At 45.0% G+C, this 22,273-nt stretch overlaps 1 protein-coding gene across 1 annotated transcript in view; it reads right to left on the bottom strand.

Moving 5' to 3' along the window:
* The window catches only part of LOC124783636 (leucine-rich repeat extensin-like protein 5), a 362,449-nt gene that overhangs the window by 113,476 nt on the left and 226,700 nt on the right, over positions 1–22,273 (bottom strand). The window contains exon 2 of the mRNA XM_047254037.1: positions 14,930–15,023. Within this exon, the coding sequence (XP_047109993.1) occupies positions 14,930–15,023 (94 nt within the window). The remainder of the gene's footprint in view (positions 1–14,929; positions 15,024–22,273) is intronic.

The raw sequence follows: 22,273 nt of genomic DNA, 5'->3' as shown, positions 1-22,273 counted from the left end.
TGACCTCGTGCCGTGGAGACTTCCTCGCTGCTCTGTCGCAACCGACCGAGTGCCTCACACACACCACCACGCGGAAATATAGCGGTCACACCAAAGATGGTACAGCAGTACTACAATCGATAAGTGCTGCTGCTGCCACTGACGGAGGCACATCAGCAACTCGTTATGGTAGTAACTCAAGGAGCAATAAGACGCCACTCGATTGTGAGAAAATGCCGAATAAGAAACGACATCAACACGAGCCGGGTACGACTCAGAACTGCTTCTCCCAGGTGCTGCGTCATTTCCGTTACAATAAGATACGCCCATGTTGCCGTGCGAAGTTTTTCGACAGGTAGCATATGCACAGGTTCCCACTGTGCCTACTTTTTCTTCGCTCTGACAGATTGAGACAAAGCAAGTCGATGAGTAGGGGTCGCGATGTATTCTTTTAACAGCTGCCGTTGCGCCCAAGCTATGGCTTATGACAGTGGCGGCCGACGGATTGGTGGGAGAGTCATCGGCACAGCCGCGGAGAGATGAATCAGTCACACACGGAGGCGAAAGGCAGACAAACAATAGTCTCGCAGATAGTCAGTCTTCGGGAATCAGGAGTGGTGTCGCTATTTTATACTACTAGTGTAGACCCCTAGAAATAAATAAAAACATTTTTCCACACGAAGCACGTTCGTAATCCCACTTTATCAGAAACGTTCACCATCTGTTCGATACTTCTGATGAGGCGAACCACCAAGGGTAACGCCCACTATTCCAGAGATGTCACAGAGAACGGTAACCGGAAAACTACCTTAACGTATTACAAAATAAACAGTGAGGAGGGCTACAGACTCGCAGCCTTGATTGCCTCTTGCAGGCCGGCGGTGTGACTGCGCTTGCGTCGTAAACAGTCACCACGCCGCAGACAGCAGGAAACGCTGAAGGCGCTTTCGTATGACACGTGAGCAGAATTACGTCACGATGACAACTGCCACCTCATTCGCCAATGACGGCCAGTAAAAATGTATGTCAAATATTCCCAGCACATAGCATATGATATCCTTCCCTCTTAATCCTGTCATCCAACATAGTACTCCAAATCGCCCAGCCATTTGTATCGAGTTTCTTTCAACAGCATTTTCCTTTTACCTGTGTCGTTTTTCACAAACAGGTACGTCGACTGTCGAACTGATTATTCGATATTGGGCTCTCAACTTCTCATTTTACCTGCTGAATGTTAACGATTAATAGGCCTCTCATTTGTTTCCAGCTCTGTCACTTACATACAAGGTATCGCACTAAAATAAATGTCGTGTGACTACGGCCTCCCGTCGGGTACGCCGTTCGCCGGGTGCAAGTCTTTCGATTTGACGCCACTTCGGCGACTTGCGCTTCGATGGGGAGGAAATGATATTGATTAGGGCAACACAACACCCAGTCCCTGAACGCAGAAAATCTCCGACGCAGCCGGGAATAGAACCCGGGCCCTTCGGATTCACATTCTGTCGCGCTGATCACTTAGCTACCAGGAGCGGGCAGGGATCGCACTGGCAGTTCGTTACATGAGAAAAGAAGTAGTAACAGCAGGATGGAACGTTATTACATACATCACTATACTTGTTTGGAGGCATTCTCAGAATCATTGTAAATGCCTAGAGAAGATAGCCTGTTTCTCTTCTCGTCAGTTTTCTGTATCAGTTTGCTTATAAAAGCCGGCAACAATTTTTCTTTCGACTTGCAGATTTTCCAGAGCAGAAGATAGTAAGAATTTTCAGAACGACCTGCAGAGAACTGACGGAAGGTGCAGACTCTGGCAGTTGACCCTGAACGTAAATAAATGAACATGTTGAACATTCATAGGAAAAGAAATCCACTACTGTACAGCTACACTATTGATGACAAATAGCTGGAGACAGCGTCTGCCGTAAAATATCTTGGCGTAACTATCCAGAGTGACCTTAAGTGGAATGACCATATAAAACAATGGGAAAAGCAGACACCAGACTCAGATTCATCGGAAGGATGTTAAGGAAATGTAACTCATCCGCACAAGAAGTGGCTTATAAGGCGCTTGTTCGCCCGATTCTTGAGTGTTGTTCATCTGTCTGGGATCCCTGTCAGGCAGGAGTGATAGAGGAGATAGAGAAGATCCAACGAAGAGCGGCGCCTTTCGTCACGGGATCATTTAGCTGGCGAGAGAGCGTTACGGAGATGCTAAACAAACTCCACTGGCAGACGTCACAAGAGAGGCGTTGTGCATATTACGGGGAGATTTGCTGTTGAAATTTCGGGACTGCAGTTTTCAGGAGGAGTCAGACAACATATTACTTTCCCCCACACACATCTCGCGCATTGACCAGGAGGAGAAAATTCGGAAAATTAGAGCCAATACAGAAGCTTACCGACAATCATACTGTAGAGGTAAGCGGTGTCGCCGTGCGGTTTGAGGCGTCATGTCGCGGACTGCGGGGCCCCTCCCGCCGGAGGTTCGAGTCCTCCCTCGGGCATGTGTGTGTGTGTGTGTGGGGGGGGGGGGGGGTGTTGGTTTTAGCATAGGTTAGTTTAAGCAGTGTGTAAGTTTAGGGACCGATGACCTAAGCAGTTTAGTCCCTTAGGAATTCACACACATTTGAACAATTTCTGCACTACTGGCCATTAAAATTGCTACACCACGAAGATGACGTGCTACAGACGCGAAATTTAACCGGGAGGAAAAAGATTCTGTGATATGCAAATGACTGGCTTTTCAGAACATTCACACAAGGTTGACGCCGGTGGCGGTACCTACAACGAGCTTACTTGAGGAAAGTTTCCAATCGATTTCTCATACACAAACAGCAGTTGACCGCCGTTGCCTGGTGAAACGTTGTTGTGATGCCTCGTGTAAGGAGGAGAAATGCGTACTATCACGTTTCCGACTTTGATAAAGGTCGGATTGTAGCCTATCGCGATTGAGGTTTATTGTATCGCGACATTGTTGCTCACGATGGTCGAGATCCAATGGCTGTTAGCAGAATATGGAATCGGTGGGTTCAGGAGGGTAATACGGAACGCTGTGCTGGATCCCAACGGCCTCGTGTCACTAGCAGTCGAGATGACAGACATCTTACCGCATGGCTGTAACGGATCGTGCAGCCACGTCTCGGTCCCTGAGTCAACAGATGGGGTCGTTTGTAAGACAACAACCATCTGCACGAACAGTTCGACGACGTTTTCAGCATCATGGACTATCAACTCGGAGACCATAGCTGCGGTTACCCTACACGCTGCATCACAGACAGGAGCGCCTGCGATGGTGTACTAAACGACGAACCTAGGTGCACGAATGGCAAAACGTCATTTTTTCGGATGAATCCAGGTTCTGTTTACAGCATCATGATGGTCGCATCCGTGTTTGGCGACATCGCGGTGAACGCACAATGGTAGCGTGTATTCGTCATCGCCATACTGGCGTATCACCCGGCGTGATGGTATGGGGTGCCACTGGTTACACGTCTCGGTCACCTCTTGTTCGCATTGACGGCACTTTGAACAGTGGACGTTACATTTCACATGTGTTACGACCCGTGGCTCTACCCTTCATTCGATCCCTGCGAAACCCTACATTACAGCAGGATAACGCACGACCGCACGTTGCAGGTCCTGTACGGGTCTTTCTGGATACAGAAAATGTTCGACTGCTGCCCTGGCCAGCACATTCTCCAGATCTCTCACCAATTGAAAAGTCTAGTCAATGGTGCCCGAGCAACTGGCTGGTCACAATACGCCAGTCACTACTCTTGATGAACTGTGGTATCGTGTTGAAGCAGCATGGGCAGCTGTACCTGTACACGCCATCCAAGCTCTGTTTGACTCAATGCCCGGGCGTATCAAGGCAGTTATTACGGCCAGAGGTGGTTGTTCTTGGTACTGATTTCTCAGGATCTATGCACCCAAATTGCGTGAAAATGTAATCACATGTCGTCCTAGCATAATATATTTGCCCAATGAATACCCGTTTATCATCTGCATTTCTTCTTGGTGTAGCAATTTCAATGGCCAGTAGTGTAAGTTTAGGGACCGATGATCTAAGCAGTTTGGTCCCTTAGGAATTTACACACATTTGAACATTAAGTAGATGTAAATAGATGAATAAAACGGGACGACAAAAGCACGGACGGCGGTACGGACAGAACTGTTTCCAACCTGAGTGACGGCAGGTTGTTAGAAGCGTGTGTCGGAGTACGCATTCAAAGGCTCAGCGCTTACAGCCCTCAGTAGGCCTTATGATCCTTTTTCTGCCGCTTGTCGCTTCTTTCGAAGACCACGTTGAAATGTCTGTCCCTCTTGCACACCAACTATGTGCAGCAGAATAGGCGGCGATAAGTGGCAGATCTGACGACAGGGTTCAATGCTGCTGTAGGCACAAGTGTTTCGGAGCACGCTGTCGGCCAACGTTGCTGAGCGAGGGGCTTCACAGCAGGCTGCCGCTATGTGTTCCCGTGTTGACCCAACAACATCGTCAGTTACGATTGCGGTGTGCACGGGATCAACGGAACTGGGAAGTGGATCAGTACAAACGTGTCGCCTAGTCGGATGAATCACCAGGTCGACGGTCGTAGCCGTGTAGGTCGCCATCTAGACGAATGGCTGCTCTAAACATATCGCCTCACAGACGCAGGCCAACAGGGCCAGTATTACATGATAGGGGACTTCATTTGGATTTCCGTGGGACCTGTGGTAGTAATCTGAGGCACCATGACAGCTGTAGACTACGTGTGGACCGCCTGCATTCCTTCAGGCTCGATGTCTTCTCCAACGGCGTGGCAGCTTTCGGCAGATAAGTGTCCAGAATAGTGCATTATAGTGAGCTTGCGTTGACGTATTGGCCAGCAAACTCGCCTGATCTGAATGCGGTGAAAAACATCTGGGACGCTGACGGGAGCGAGCTTCGTGCCCACAAACCACGAGCCCGTAAATTGCGGGAATTGCGTGGACTGTGCGTTGACATCTGCTGTCATATACCTCCGCTAATCTTGGACTTGCCGAATCCATACCATGCAGAATAATTGTTTTACTGCGTTTCGAAGACGGACCAATACGCTGTTGAACAGGTGATGTTAATATTTTGGCTCAAGTGTAGACGGCAGGTAAGTCAGTTCAGAGATCGGAGCAAGGAAAGACAAACAGTTTTCGACGGGATCGTGCCATCGAAGTACAGTAGTGTCGAGATCTCAGGGCAGATTTATCTCTTTTACACACGCTCACATAAATGACGCTGTCACGGTGTCTCGTCACGTTAGCGGCGCCTAGGAGTTGGGAGGGTGATTGTATCGAGTGACGAGACAGCGAGAAATAACCGGGGAGTAGGCCAAGGGACGTGTCCTCGCCGCGTGATTCAGACTTCCTGCCCTCGGCTCGCGCCACGCGCCGCCACACTAACCGCAGGGTCGACCTCACCCACTCGCTGGCTACGCGGGAAAGCTGCGTCTCTTCAGGCACACCGAGATATGTGAGAAATGACGCAGTCACATTTTCTGCATGCAGCACGACGCCGCATCATTCGCCCACGACCGCCAGATTTTGTCACGTATCTGCTTGGCTATTACAGCTCTTGAAAATCATTTACCACGGAGAAAATGTGGAAAATAATGCTTGTGCCACGGTACCTGGCGCTAAAAGAATATCTGAACCCATACGATATCGACAGGCAACCAATGAAAAAGAAACGCGTAGAAACACTATTTTGGCATGTGGTGCTGGCAGAGGGCACTAAAGGATTGGTTCAAAGTTTCTCTCTGTGAACGGGGTAGGAACTGCGTATTAGGCGCTTACTAAGAAATGCTGAGTACTCAACAACGGTCGCTGACTTGCTGAAAGAGTGGACTGTTGTTTATAACATCCTATCGGGTTTGTAAACGGTCAGGAAGGCATCGACACGGACAAAACGTGAAAGTGCAAGTATTTCAACGAGGTAGTTTTGTGGACCGCGGAAGTTTGAACGGTCCTTCCGAAGAACTGACTGACATCTTTGATGTGAGACACCAAGCTGTATTATTAATGTTGGCGCCGGTCGCAGCTCACGTCAGGTCATCGACATTACTCAGCGAGCAAGCTTCCACATACACTAGACTTTATATTTTTTGTCTAGGACACATCGTTCCGCAATCACATTAAAAATGTTCCGCATCCCCCGGTTCTGACCAAGGTTTTCGGGAGTTTTCATTTCGTTGTAAGGCAAATGGTGGAACTGGAAATCCCCTCCCAAATATTCCCGGCTGGGACCCATTGCCCCACGACCGGCTCGCCTGTTACGAGGGTCACTCCAGTAGCAATACACCGAATTTCTTTAAAAAATCTAACTTTTATCTATTCCTTCCGAGGTCGTAGAAACATTTTCCAACTTGTATTCATTTGTAATTCAAGCTGTCTGTGCAAGTCGCGCTGTCGTAGAGCTTTGACAGGACGGCTTCTGAGCTAGAGGTTCCTCTAAATCAGTGTTCGGTTCCGAGAATGAGACAGTGACAGACATTCATAAGAGACTGACGAAGGTGTAGAGGGATGATGCTGTTGATCGCAGGGCAGTTACCCGTTGGGCAAGCAGATTATCTGGCGAAAGCTGGCACGCCAATACTCTGGACTTCTGGCGCAGCGGCAGACCGGGCCCTGCACAGACTCCTGACAGTCTGTAGAGGATCCGCAGTCTGATTTCTGGTAAGAAACGCATAAACAGTGAACGAACTGTCAATTCGATCGGTAGTAGGACAAGCAAGTGTGTGCAGAATATTGAGAGAGTTAAAGATGAGAAAGATTTGGGTCAGATGGATGCCGAGAAATCACCACCGAGTCGCAAGGCTTGGGTGGACAAGATTGAAACATCCACCCAACCTTCCTGACCTTGCACCATTTAATTACCACATCTTCGGAACGGGAATTGAAGATTATATATCCCTTGTGGAGGCTGCTAAACATTGGCGTCTACCCTGCAGGACTTATTTTAACGGTGGCGTAAGGAAGTTGCGCGGAGATTATGTGGAAAAATGACATTTTATCTTCAAGAAAGTACCAACTTACTGTAAAAATATCAAAGATACGGTAAATGAATTGGCTATTAAGAAGACCTGCGTATTTATGTATGTATGACCCTCGTACTTGGCTGAAACTTCATGACTCTTCAGTGCATCATTTTCGAGCAGCTCACCGTACCTATGGGGGTACGGAATGGAAAGTGATAGAAAAATAAAAAACGAAAAGGTCCTCCTAGGAAGCTGCTCGTGCTAGCCATCCTAGTTGCGCGCAGCAATGCATGTTTTTGTTATTCTAAACTTTGTGACGAAACATCTATTTTTGGAGTAGTTTTATATTACGCTTACACCTTCACTATTCATTACATTAGGTGTACCGTGATGGAAAACGTCGGCTAACACACTTCAGATTACCGATAGACCGATTTCTGAAAAGCAATATGCAGATAATGTATGTGAGTAAAGACACGAGTTTTGAAATCGTTGAGCGCTACTGCGGATGTTTTACGCCACTAGAGATCCAAAGTAACCATAAATAGTGAAAGAGAGAAAGAGAAGTGGTCGAGCAAACATCCTCGATGTTTGGCTACGTAAAGGGTCATCTCCAGTAGAAAAAAAGTGTAGTGATTGAAGAAAGAATAATTTTATTTAAGTCCAGGATAGAGAAAAACAACCTGATGAAAGGTCAGGGTAGGGAAGTGAACGTAGAATCGATCAAAATTTTCCGAATAATCGTAAATCGGAAACACGCAGTTTGGAAGCTACCTGTACATCCAGCACGCAGATGCTCGTCCACTGAGGGTACCTATTTGGGTATGCCTAGCGGCGCGATTCTGTCTTGACAAATTAATGGCATTACGGTACACTTAGCGCAGTTAATGTGATAGTCGAGCTTTACCAATAGACATCACAGAAAATTCACATCTAACATAACCAGTCACAGAAAGGATTTTACAGTTTGCCCAGTTTTCACTGTTCATCTAGAACCATGATCTTCAACTAAATTAATTAAAACCACACTCTTTAGCATAAGAGGTATTCGCTGGCGCAAGTTAGTTTAAATGCGTATACTTCCGCGTACTCGTCGCTGATTGGCGGGCGTTTTATGCCCTTAGCTCCACAACGACGCATTTCTGACCTACCGTTATTACGAAAAATTTTCTCGATGCATGTCCCCTCCGCTGCTCTGATTAGCAGATTATTATTATACAGTATACGTCATATGAATTAACTATCAATAATACCTGTATAGTAAACGCGGAAATTTAATAGAAGAAAAAATAAAGACCTATTATATCAGGGCTTAAATTTATTACATGGACAGATTTCCAGAAATACAGATAAATCGTTTATTCTCTGCAACGTCTACGTCTACGACCGAGGTGTTTTTTGCAGGCCTAATATTTCGCTTTCATAAATGTAACATAAATGGTTAGTTGTTTCCTTCTTCCTGACGTCACTCCATTTCCATTGCATTTTCATCAAATAGTCTCTGCTGATCGTGTATCTCGAATTTGTTGGCGTCTCTGGACCTTTTCTTATGCCACAACACTATTTTAACTTATGGGGAGGACTTCGTGCACCTTCTGTATAGAAGCCGAATAGTTTATAGCCCGCCCAAGTCAAGTATGTTCCCAAAAGGAGAACGGTGCATTTTTGAGCTGATGGAGTTGAAATCTGATAGCGATGTAGTTCTTTCCTATTATTTTCTATTTCTCGGAAGTATCATACTGACGACCATAAGGCATGACATTCTGTGCTGAACCTTTTGTCTGCCTTGAATACACCTCTCCATTTACTTCCCCTTATTAAGATTTATTGAAGTAAATGCTTGCTAGTAGTTTATTATTATCGTCTGTGTATGTTACGACTTATTCAAGCAACCATGTCTCATTGAAAAATATATCCAATTACAGATCGCGCACTTTAACTTGCCCCTGAGCGGAGTGTGCTAGGAGCTGTGGTGGTAAATTGCTATGGGACCAAACTGCTGAGGTCATCGGTCTATAGGCTTACACACTAGTTAATCTAACTTAAACTAACTTACGCTAAGGACAGCACACACACCCATGCCCGAGGGAGGACTCGAACCTCCGACAGGGGCAGCCGCACGAACCGTGGCAAGGCGCCTAAGACTGCGCAACAGTATCTTTCAAAGTAACGGGGGTCGGCTCGCAGTGCATTGACTGTTGGGAAAAGTTCTGTTAGGACAGCCAAATTATTCGTAGGCTATTCGGGAAGTAAGATCCGATCGGGCGCGAAATGTAAACCATAGTTAAAATCCGATGAAACTTTGCACAGGTGGTGTTGGACAGTGTCTCTAGTACGCCTGTCTATGGCGTCTTCTCAGTTCTAAGCGCACAGTGAGCACGTAAAGATGCCTACAAAATACTGTCTTCCGCGAAGTATGGTGGCCAGGTGAGAGATTTCGCCTGTTGTCCTGCAGCCCACATACATAACTGTCATAAGGTTCCTTCTTCGTAACAATTGAAGACATGCGCGGAAAAACGGGCTAACCCTCAAATGTAAAAACTTAGAGATAAGTGTTGCGATCTGTTGAAGCGTACGGAAACTATCAAAATTGACACTGGTCTCACCACTAAGTGATATTTATATATTTAAGTGATATAATCACTTAGGGGTGAGACCAATGTCAATTTTGATAGTTTCCGTACTCAGCAACAGAACGCAACACTTATCTCTAAGTTTCTACATTTGAGGCTTAGCCCGTTTTTCCGCGCATGTATTCACTTCGCCGAGTTCTGCAGGGGCAACGAAGATGCTCCTGCAAAATTTTCAATGGGAGGTGGTTGATCACCCACAATACAGCCCGTAATTGGCTCCCCCTGAGTTTCATCTCTGGCTCAGATGAACAGCTGGCTATGAAAACATTTCGGCAAGGCAGCGAGCTATGGGCCAGCGTAGAGAATTGGCGAAAAGCGCAGGGGTACCGTTCTAAGACGAGGGTTTTGGAAAGTTGGTACAACGCTACGACAGACGTCTAAATCGGAGCGGCGACTGTATAGAGAAGAAGCTGAAGGTTTAGCTAACAGTCGCAAATAAAACATTTTTAATTTTCACAGTAATTTCCATTTCGCGGACGATCGGACCTTACTTTCCGAATACAGAAACGAACATGTCATGGGTTAATATGTCGCAGAAGTGAAACATACTTTGACGGTGAATCACTAGTAAGACCAGGCACAGGCTTCTCGCTCGTTTTGGAAATAATATTAATAATAACTACGAACAACAGTGCACGCGAATCAACACTAGATTCACTAGGGTACTTACTGCTGCGACACACAGTGCTGTTAAATACCTATGGTTGACAAGGAGCATAGCATTCTGGAGTGACACGAAGTCGGCCGATCAGAAAGGCCAAGTAGAAGTGTGTGAACTGTACGACAGAATAAATTTAAAAAAAAAAAAAACAATTGTCTGTTCCTTTTCACCGCGATACGCAACATTGCCACCCTCATGACTGTTAACAAAGGCTGCTAGCTCTGTTCTGTGTTTATGTTAGTGGATTAGATTTTTATTTTGTGAAGAGGCGGAGAATCAGAATTAACACAGACGGGTTGGGATGAAACTGCATAACAACGAAACCCACGCTGGCCAGTGTTCCAGATGAACAGAATGCCCACATTCGACCCAATTCCGACGCACCTCCTAGTCTCGAAAGCTAGTGCTCGGTATGCTACATGAAGCGAGTAAATCCATTGGTCAATATGTCTCACAGTAACAGAAATCATTCAAAATCTAGGCGATGTCGAAGGGGCCATTTTTTATTAAGAAGACAGAAGGACACGCGTCTGAAATAAACGCTGGGTTTAAAAATCGATCCTTCAGTATCGATAACGAATTCTTTGAAACATAGTAAATCGATGTAAAAGATACAACACCGATACTCGATAATGGCACACAGGCTACTTGTTACAACTGTAAATAAGTTTTTCGTGACTTAAATGAATCTTTTTTGGGAATATGTCTCACAACGACACCAATAAAGCACTTTTGCTAGTTGTCAAACGTGGCCATGCACACCATTAATCAACCACACCGCTTAAACCTCAGAGATGACAACCTTTCACGGTTCATTCTGTTCATGCTTTAGTGGTATGTGTCTCTGTCGTTTGAGTCTTGTTTTTCTTTCTTTTTTTTTTCTTCATTGCTAAAATGATATTTCGACTTACATAAATACATCCTCCATTTATGATAAGTAAGATAACATTTGATCCAGTAAATATAGGTACTTACATAAAGGAAACCCACATATCCAGAATTAAGTTACTTCTTTGTATTCTGTCAGTTGTCGAATAATTGATGGAGTCAGCGAAAAAAAAGTGCTAAACCTCAATATCGCAACGTTGAGTCTAGTCACGTTAAATGTAGTGTTTTCGAATGCGTCGCATACCGGTAAACAAGTACTTATAAATTGTTGATGGTGTACAGCAACCAGCTAAAAATTGGTTTCTGATTATTTTATTCAAAAAGATCCATTACCCGTTTCGAATTTACACAATTCATCACAAGACGGCTTTCAAGCTCTTGTCAAAACATATGATGCACTGGTTTACTGCTGACTTACCGTGGAATGTCCATGTGGTGCATCTATTTTTGCGGTTTTCTTCCAACGAAATATGTTCACAAAGATGTTTGTATCTTCATCATCACATTCGTCAGTTTGCATTATACAATACTTTCGTTTGTTCAAAAAACGATTTTCCAATGTGACCACTTTTTTTATTCGCAAAACACTATTTTTTTATATGTTGTGAATGAAAACATGTGGTGCACATTGGGAATTCGTTTCGTGGCCAAACGAAAGTGTTGTATAATGCAAAATGACGAATGTGCTGATGAAAACATCTTTGCGAAGCCGGCCGTTGTGGCTGAGCGGTTCTAGGCGCTTTAGTCGGGAACCGCGCTGCTGCTACGATCGCAGGTTCGAATCCTGCATCGGGCATGGATGTGTGTGATGTCCTTAGGTTAGTTAGGTTCAAGTAGTTCTACGTCTAGGGGACTGATGACCTCCGATGTTAAGTCCCATCGTGCTTAGAGCCATTTGAACCATCTTTGCGAATATAATTCATTGGAAGAAACTCGCGAGACCAGATGCTCCACATGGATATATCACGGCAAGTCACCAGTAAACCAATGTATCATTTGTTTTGACAAAACCGTGAAGGCCGTCTGGTGATGAATTGTGTACATTCGAAACCGGTGACGGTGCTTTTTGAGAAAAATAACCGAAAACCAATTTGTGGCTGGTTCCTGCCGGCAAAAAATTTATTTCATACAACAGCCACTGTCTCCGACCATGTTTTTATTTGGCAAAATTGCAACAAGTAGTTCTATTTGTACCGCCAGAAATTTGCACTATGTAAATTGTTTTGTCTTATTGCGTTTGTATTAAAATGGCTCTAAGCACCATGGGACTTAACATCTGAGGTCATCAGTCCCCTAGACTAGGAACTACTTAAACCTAACTAACCTAAGGACATCACACATATCCATGCCCGAGGCAAGATTCGAACCTGCGACCGCAGCAGTAGCTCTTTTGCGGACTGAAGCGCCTAGAACCGCTCAGCCACAGCGGCCGGCTGCGTTTGTATTCTTGTATTTGAATTTAACGAGCATATAATGTGCTCTCGTGTGTTTCCCCTTTCTTCCGCTGACCCTTCAGCTTTATTCTTTTCGTATGTTACTTTGGAAGTACTGCCACGCGGGGTAGCCGCACGGTCATAGGCGCCTTGCCACAGTTCGCGCGGCTGCTCACGTCGGAGGTTCGAGTCCTCCCTCGGGCATGGGTGTGTATTGTCCTTAGCGTAAGTTAGTTTAAGTAAGATTACGTAGTGTGTAAGCCTAGGAACCGATGACCTCAACAGTTTGGTCCCACAAGAACTTACCACCAATTTGCTTGCTTTGAAAGATAATTATTACAAATAACAAACAGTTTCAAACAGTTTTCACGCGGTCAGTTTTAACATTAAGGATGATTATGAATTGATACAGCAATGTAGGGACATCACATTCGCCTACGAGCTACGTCAGAGGTTATTTTATTTTTTTAACCCTTACGTTGTTAGGATGCGTACTCCAAGAAGTGGAGGGGAATTCCGTGATACGTTCAAGTGGAGTGAGTAGTAAGAATCACTTTTTACGTGAATCGCTATATGAACTACTAACAGGTAATTAAAAAAAATCATTACTGTCTCTAAACAAAAAAGTTGTGGGATATGTAACGTTAATTATCCCTTTTTTGGGTCATCACCCCTCTGGTTTGTTGCGACTTACAACAACTCCCTCTCCTACTTTATTTATTAATAAATTAATACAATATGAGACATATTTTTATGCTGATTTTTAAACCATTCTGTACAATCATCATGGGGTAACATTGATATTAGATACATCTACACTACTGGCCATTAAAATTGCTACACCAAGAAGAAATGCAGATGATAAACGGGTATTCTTTGACAAATATATTATACTAGAACGACATGTGATTACATTTTCACGCAATTTGAGTGCATAGATCCTGTAGATTCTGAGAAATCAGTACCCAGAGCAACCACCTCTGGCTGTAATAACGGCCTTGATACGACTGGGCATTGAGTCAAACAGAGCTTGGATGGCGTGTACAGGTACAGCTGCCCATGCAGCTTCAACATGATACCACAGTTCATCAAGAGTAGTGACTGGCGTATTGTGACGGGCCAGTTGCTCGGCCACCATTGACCAGACGTTTTCAGTTGGTGAGAGATCTGGAGAATGTGCTCGCCAGGGCAGCAGTCGAACATTTTCTGTATCCAGAAAGGCCCGTACAGGACCTGCAGCATGCGGTCGTGCATTATCCTGCCGTAATGTAGCGTTTCGCAGGAATCGAATGAAGGGTGGAGCCACTGGTCGCAACTCATCTGAAATGTAACGTCCACTGTTCAAAGTGCCGTCAATGCGAACAAGAGGTGACCGAGACGTGTAACCAATGGCACCCCATTCCACCACGCCGAGTGATACGCCAGTATGGCGATGACGAATACACGCTTCCAATGTGCGTTCACCGCGATGTCGCCAAACACGGATGTCACAATCATGATGCTGTAAACAGAACCTGGATTCATCCGAAAAAATGTCGTTTTGTCATTCGTGCAGCAAGGTTCTTCGTTGAGTACACCATCGCAGGCGCTTCTGTCTTTGATGCAACGTCAAGGGTAACCGCAGCCATGGTATCCGAGCTGATAGTCCACGCTGCTGCAAACGTCGTCGAACTGTTCGTGCAGATGGTTGTTGTCTTGCAAACGTCTCCATCTGTTGACTCAGGGATCGAGACGTGGCTGCACGATCCGTTACAGCCATTCGGATAAGATGCCTGTCATCTCGACTGCTAGTGATACGAGGTCGTTGGGATCCAGCACGGCGTTGCATATTACCCTCCTGAACCCACCGATTCCATATTCTGCTAACAGTCGACCAACGCGAGCAGTAATGTCGCTATACGATAAATCGCAATCGCGATAGGCTATAATCCGACCTTTATCAAAGTCGGAAACGTGATGGTACCCATTTCCCCTCCTTACACGAGGCGTACAACAATGTTCCACCAGGCAAACTGTCGTTTGTGTATGAGAAATCTGTTGGAAACGTTCCTCATGTCAGCACGTTGTAGGTGTCGCCAGGGGCGCCAACCTTGTGTGAATGCTCTGAAAAGCTAATCATTTGCAAATCAGAGCATCCTCTTCCTGTCGGTTAATTTTCGCGTGTGTAGCACGTCATCTTCGTGGTGTAGCAATTTTAATGGCCAGTAGTGTATGATTTTGTGTTGATTATTATCAGCTATCAGTGCTTAGACGTTGACGATGAAATCGAAATCATGACGTTCTTCCAACATCACTCATTGCTAGCCGTAGAGAGATGTGTGAGCATGTGGTGGGTCTACTCACCGAGGCTGTTGTCGAGGGGGTGCGGGTGCAGCAGCTGGCCGCCGCTCTGCGTCTGCGTCTGCACCACCGTCTGCGTCTGCCGCACCGCCGCCATCTGTAGGGCAAAGCAGCAACCATCACACACACCGCTGCACACAAAGCAGGCAGAGAGCTTACAAAGCTAGCAACAGCTTAAGCTTCGCGTCTGTGGTTCTGGAGCACCCGTGCACGAAAACTCCTCCCAGACACCTCCGACTTCTTGCAGAAAGACATTTGACTGTCGATAGTTCGAAATTCGAGTGATCGAAGAAAAAGTTCGAATAACTGATAATTCGATCTAACGAAAGTTTGACCGATCGTGATGGAATTAAGAATCCTATCGAAATAAGGATATCCCCAACAAAAGTGAAGTTAAAAATGTGACTTTAGTTTAATTTCAATACTAGGACCTATTCTCATTTATTTACAGGACGAAAAAACTCAAATTGATTAACTTTTTAAACGTACGGCATATAGAAATTTTCTAAAACACAAAAGACACTTCAGGTTTACCATTTAAAGCAATCAGTGTCCTTTTTCTGCTTCTGTCACCTCCAGCGTGCCTGGTCAAGCGAATTTTCTATTGTGACCGTCGCCGTCTACTTCTATCCTAATGATGTTAACTACGAAGCATTTCCAATGACATCTTTGCCTCGTTTATATTCACAAATGGAACTGGCTCTGCTCCTTCTTCTGCTACGTCATCGCCTTTGTTCTTGTCTCCCGCAACTGCCGGATCATTAAAATGCACATCATCAAAAGTCATGTTTTGCTCTTGCCAGGATGTAGACCCCCAGATTTTCGAGTCAGTTTATCTGCCCTACATCTATATCTACATACATACACCGCAAACCGCCATACGGTCCATGGTGACGAGTACCTTCTACCACTACTAGTCCTACCGTTTCCTGTTCCTCGCAAATGGAACTTGTCCCACGCATGTTCTATGAGTGACAGATTTGGGGTTTCAGTCCGGAACCGCGCGACCGCTACGGTCGCAGGTACGAATCCTGCCTGGAGCATGGATGTGTGTGATGTCCTTAGGTTAGTTAGGTTTAAGTGGTTCTAAGTTCTAGGGGACTCATGACCTCAGATGTTACGTCCCATAGTGCTCAGAGCCATTTGAACCATTTGAACAGATTTAGGGATCTTGCTGGCCATGGGAGTACCTCAACGTCACACGGACAGTTCATAGAGACAAGTGCAATGCGTGAACGAGCCTCGTTCTCTTGAAAAATGCCACCACGATACGGTCACGTGAAAGGTAATATATGAGAATGCAGAAGAACGTACCGTTCTGCCGCCAGAATTCCCTCAATCACCAACACCCGTAACCTAAAGTCATACGCGGTGGCTCCCGACACGCCAGCAGTAAGAGCACTGAATCTCTCCAAAACATTCAACGAATGGGGCCTCTCCTCAGGTTGCCGCCATACTCATCGACAGTGACCATCCGGGGTAGTGCTGAACCAGCCACGGCACCATTCCAAACGCAGCCGTTTTTGTTGTGGTGTTAATGGCAGCCTACGCACGGTATGGTAATTCCCTTATCCAACCGTTGCTAGTCTCTGACCAGTGATGTGGGATGACGCAGTGTGTTGCGAAAAGTACATTATTTGTTCTCGGGTGATAGCCGCAAATGTGAAGGCTGTACAATGTGCTTGGTGCCCAATACAGCGTTCCTTGCCTGTGGTAGTCGTTGTTGACCGTGGCCGTGCGGTTCTGGGCGCTTCAGTCTGGAACCGCGCTGCTGCTACGGTCGCAGGTTCGAATCCTGCCTCGGGCATGGATGTGTGTGATGTCCTTAGGTTAATTAGGTTTAAGTAGTTCTTAGTTCTAGGGGACTGATGACCTCAGATGTTAAGTCCCATAGTGCTTCGACCCCTTTGAAACCCCCCCCCCCTCCCCTCCCCCCACCCCCGTTGTTGACCGGCAACATGTGTGCCTACCTTCACGTTCTCGTGTAGTACGACATCGGGACACTTTCACATCCGAATGTCTCATCTGTATAATACGCGATTCGACCAGCCGGTCAAATGGGGGCCCACATTGAGACGTCTGTCAAACTCTTTCACGTGCTGATAACACTGTCTCACACGAGTATACGGCATCCCCGTGTATTTCACAGCGATCACTCGACATCTGACGCTGTTCACGCTCCTTATACGCCCTGAGCCCTGGTAACAACACAGACACGAACAACGCTAACGTACTCTGATGACCGTCCTACCTGTTACAAAAAGTTACAACTATAATCATCTATATAGACCGATGGCGTGCGCACGTAAAAAGTTACATTGACACCTCACCATGTCTTCTGGGTACCTCATTTCTTTTTGTTTCTTTGGTGGCAGTGTTGATTATATTTCACTGCCTGCGTTGAAATTGGCGCTCGTCACTTTGAACAGTTGCTAACAGTCCAAGTTTTGTTATAAAGTAGAAAGGTTTTTGTGTAAATGAAAAACTAAATATTGATCTCCATTCCTTACTTCGTTATTTCAAAGGACTGTGCTCAGGTTCCGCAACTTTGTGTATAATTTTAATCCCAATGTTTGCCAAACCCTGGATGTTATTAGTCTGCGTATTTTGTTGAATACTGAAGCGAACCCCTTGAGTATGAGACAACGTTAACGGGAAGACCTCTTTGCAAGATATGGCAATATTTGTGGTGTAAATAAGGATAAATCAGTATATTGTATTTGTATATTTTTACAATGATATCCAAGTCTAATTATCTTTAAATTACTTTCATTCACGTACTTGTACTTAATTATGCACTTAAGTATTGGACATTTGTTCGGGCTTTCAAACGTCATCAATCTCATGAGTATTTTATGAGTCTGTAGTTGTTTTAGGAGAGCTAGGAATTAAAGAACGTGTCTATGTAGGTTGTGAGAATCAAGCAAAAGATACATGCATAGTCATTAGTTCAAACACAAGAGCTGTAGACAGTTCAGACAACGAGCAACTGCAAACGCGTGTAGAGTTCAACCCAGGATCAGGAACTCTGCTCCAAGACTGGTAATGAACATTTCATCCATTAACAATATCCCAGCGCTTTCCTCTAAGATGTTTTAGTTTGGACAGTTGGGTAAATTCATTGTGTCGGTAATTTTCGCTTTGTTTCTGGAACGGCTCTTTATATAGTTTGATCTTTTCGATCTTTATTCAGATACCTGTTATCAACTATATCTTCTCAGATTTGTTTTTCCGGCAATGTTGCTGAATTACTCTGTGTTACTTTGATGGTTGCATAATACAGGCCTCTTTTTATTTTTTACTGCTGTGAGGGTATTTTCAGAGAAATACATTGGATAAACCAGAAGAGTCCGTGAACGACCTCCACAATTTTTTCTATGGAGTAAACGAACGGATATCACTGGCGCAAGAACAGACTTTCAGAGCGCCACAAAAATGAATTTGTGCAGTTACATTTTCATGCACAATACATCGTTTGACCGCTCGATTCATGGTCACTTACAACACACATTTTCGAGGAAAATGCGTTGACGTTAACAACAATGAGGGATCAAATTACAAAAAGAGAAAATCACTAGCTGTGTAGATAGTATCTGCAAGAAGGCTCAGGACAACCACATTGTTGAGGGTAAAAAAAAAAAATGTGGTAGTAGTAGTGAAGGGTCTAACGTGTATCTCGCCAAAAGCAAGCGTCGAAATATCGTGCCACTTACATCTGACGAGATACCCGAGAATTCTTCCTTTAATACATCATCCAGGAAGACTGCAATCTGCGGTACTGTATGGAGGAAGGCACTATTGACACGAGTAGTTCCCAGAAACGCCGTGGGCGGCGCCTCTGCTGCGGCCGCTTGTGATGTCGCCTCCGCTCCAAGAAATTATTTAACATTTAAGCCTTTCAGCCAGTCAGAACCAGGAGCAGATTGTTGGCATCCTCATTCGGCAGTTCCATCTGCCACTTAACAGCGAATATGTAAGGTGCTGATTCTGGCAGGAACTTTACAAGTTATTCTGCAGTGAGTTTTGGAAAACACCACCAGTGATGAGGAGACTACTGTCCTTGAAATCCTCCCGCTCGGATCAGACCACCACCGATGCTTCATAAATGTGTGACCACGAATGAAATGTTTAAACGGGATACTGCACGTGAAAACGTAACTGAACAAGAATGGTCCATCATTTTAGGACGAACGAAAAGTTCGTCCTCCTCTTGCCCCCACCCCCCTTCCCTTGCAGCCGGAAACCGACCGAGTGACGGCAACAGGGAACGGCGCTCATCGGAGACCAGCATGTAGATGACAATGGCTTTCGTCCTTGGTGTTGGAGTTATGAGCAGCCTCTCTGTGAGTAGAGGCGATTTTAGCCGCGGGCACAGGGAATTGCACGCGGTTGCAGCGGAGCTGCAGTGTGCGGTACTGTATGGTGCCGTGGCTGGCTAGTGGCTACCCTCCAAGGTGAGCCGGCCTCTGCCTGCACTCTGCAACTCCATTCAGCAGACCGGTTGCTCTTCCCGCGCCTACAGGTCACGCCGCGCAACCTGCAAGTCTGCCCACCTGGCCGCATGAGCTTACTGCGCTCTAGAAGCTCAACCACAAGTCCCACCGACAAACTTTCACATGTGCCAGCATGGACCGCAAAAAGAAACAAAAAAATGTCGAGTCAACTTGCACTCTAAAATTCATTATGTGATTCTTGAGTTTCTCCCGGCGTATTTGATAATCAAAATATCCACGGGTGTACTGCCGGTCTACAGTGTCCAACGGGCACAATATTTCGGCGATCATACATGTCGCCATCATCAGGTGAACTGACGGACTGAGCTCCTGTGAACGTGCCGGCACGGAGATCCGTATGCTATGGCTGCTCAGAGGGAACTGGGTTCGGTCGCGGCGGCCATAGCGTACGGATCTCCGTGCCGGCACGTTCACAGGAGCTCAGTCCGTCAGTTCACCTGATGATGGCGACATGTATGATCGCCGAAATATTGTGCCCGTTGGACACTGAAGACCGGCAGTACACCCGTGGATATTTTGATTATAAAATTCATTTTCGATAATGTGAAACACATCTCTTCTAGTGCAAGCTCTTTGCTTTCGCTGTTTTGGGAGGTGATAGTAGGGACCAAAACAAGAAAGAAATGTCCACTAAACATGCGCTCTAAAATTCATGTCTTAAGAGCTGCGAGCACTTGTTCAGTAGAAGACATGGTTTTCACAGTAGCGAAGGTGAACAAGTGCTCTTAGCCCCTAAGTCGTGCACTTTAGAGTCCACGTTAACCAGACTTTTTTTCTTGTTTCAGTCGGTACTACCACCTCCGAAAGTTTGTCGGGTCAGTTCTGTTTCACCCTGTAGACAAGGGTATATAGGATGATAACAATCTATTTCGCATTTTCTTTTTCTTGCCAATGTCCATAATAAATACACACTCTTTCTTGCACAAGATGCTGCGCTGTACCGGATCTTAGTTGGATGTGCTACATTTAGCATTATAACCATTTAACTTGCGATAGTGTAATTTAATTTTTTATTGTATTTCACATTGTCCATTGTGTACAGTGTAATTTCAACGTTACGAAGCAAGTTTGATGCACAGCACTATATGCAAGTGATTGTATGTTTGCCTGTAATGTTTGGTTACCTTGTAACTAGCGTCTCTTTCAGACACTAGTCAGTTGTTTCCTGTAAATGACCTAATAAGCCGAAAACTAGTTTGAAAAAAAAATCAGTACAACGAAAACAGTGTACTTGTTATTCAACCTTAAACAATACATTATTCATGAGATACAGAACCATCAACTCAGCAAGAGGACCAGAAGAAACCTTAAGGGAGCTGCATTCGTCAGGAAAAATGCTCCATTTAGACGATAGAAACAGAAAATGGCACAGTTACAAGCAATACAAAACCAAAACATTCGTAGAGATCAAACAGAACTATGAGTGGCTCAGTACTCAATAAATAAATCTTCATTCGGCTTAGGTAGGCATTTGCCATTCATGTATCTGTGCCAACAGAAACACTGCAGAACTGAACTAAAGATGCTGTAACCGAAGATAATTTTTTTAAAAAAATTCGGACCACGATAATCTTACAATTCTTGTTAGTCTGTTTTCTTGTTTAAGAAGAAGTATTTCATTAATAGAGTGTGTCTGACGCAGTGTTCATCTGACCACTCGCCGTTCCTAGTCTTGGAATGTTCCAAACGTCACTACATTTTTTCTCTACGTGTTTCAGTTGTTTGTTTTCTCTGGTTGAATAAGCATTTCCTCTACATCTTTTTTCGCGTTCATGTACTACGGTATTCTTGTTTTCGATTTCGAGTCAAATATGCCAAAGACATATTTCCCCATTCGGTGCGATCCATTTCTGTTGTTTGTCCGTTTGCGCGTTGTGTCGGCTATTTTTTCTAGTTTAGGATATATGTTTATTGTTTGCACATTTTAATGTAGCTCCCGATTTTATAATCTGGAGTATTGTGTGACTACTGCCTCTGTATTTATGATGAAATTGATAACTTTAAAAAGGTTAAAATACAGGATTGAAATATGTAAAATACTGAAAGTTACGATGTTACGATTGCTGTGCACTGTTGTTGAATAAGCAACTTCTCCTGGTAAAACGCAGGTAGGTGGATGAATGTGTACATGGGAAGCGCGTGAATATGAGTAATAGGAACTGATGGATTTAGTGAGAGAGTTGAAATTAGAAGTGGGTGTTACGAGGTTGGCTTGAGAGTGGAAGATGAAGTGGTGTGTAAAAGAGTCTTGATTAATGGAGGCCACAAGAATTGGTGAGACTGTAGCTGTTGAGGGGACGGGTTTTTGTATTAAAGGGCAACATTTTTTTGCTGGGTGTGGCGTCTGTGGAGGTGTAAGGTAGGAGGTTATATGGTGGCAGAGCCACTGTGTGAGATGTGGAGGTACGACGAGGTTTTTGCTGGCCAAGCTTACGGAATATGTAGGGTGTGTGATTTAACACTGTTAAACTTGCTGCTCTTTCCATTATTACGAGATAGATTGCGACCACTCGGACTACACCAAATCGACTATTTCAGATGAAACTGCTTTGTTCGTCATAACCTAAAATTCTACGCAATAAAAGTTGGTTCTTATGTAACTGACATGTGATTACATTTTCACGCGATTTGGGTGCATAGATCCTGAGAAATCACTACCCATAACAACCACCTCTGGCCGTAATAACGGCCTTGATACGCCTGGGCATTGAGCCAAACAGAGCTTGGATAGCGTGTACAGGTACAGCTGCCCATGCAGCTTCATCAAGAGTAGTGACTGGCGTATTGTGACGGGCCAGTTGCACGACCACCATTGAGCAGACGTTTTCAGTTG

The sequence above is a fragment of the Schistocerca piceifrons genome, chromosome 1, assembly GCF_021461385.2.
Source record: "Schistocerca piceifrons isolate TAMUIC-IGC-003096 chromosome 1, iqSchPice1.1, whole genome shotgun sequence".
NCBI classification, from domain to species: Eukaryota; Metazoa; Arthropoda; class Insecta; order Orthoptera; family Acrididae; genus Schistocerca; species Schistocerca piceifrons.
Note: the sequence above shows the minus strand (reverse complement) of the source record. Positions and strands in the feature narration are given on the sequence as shown.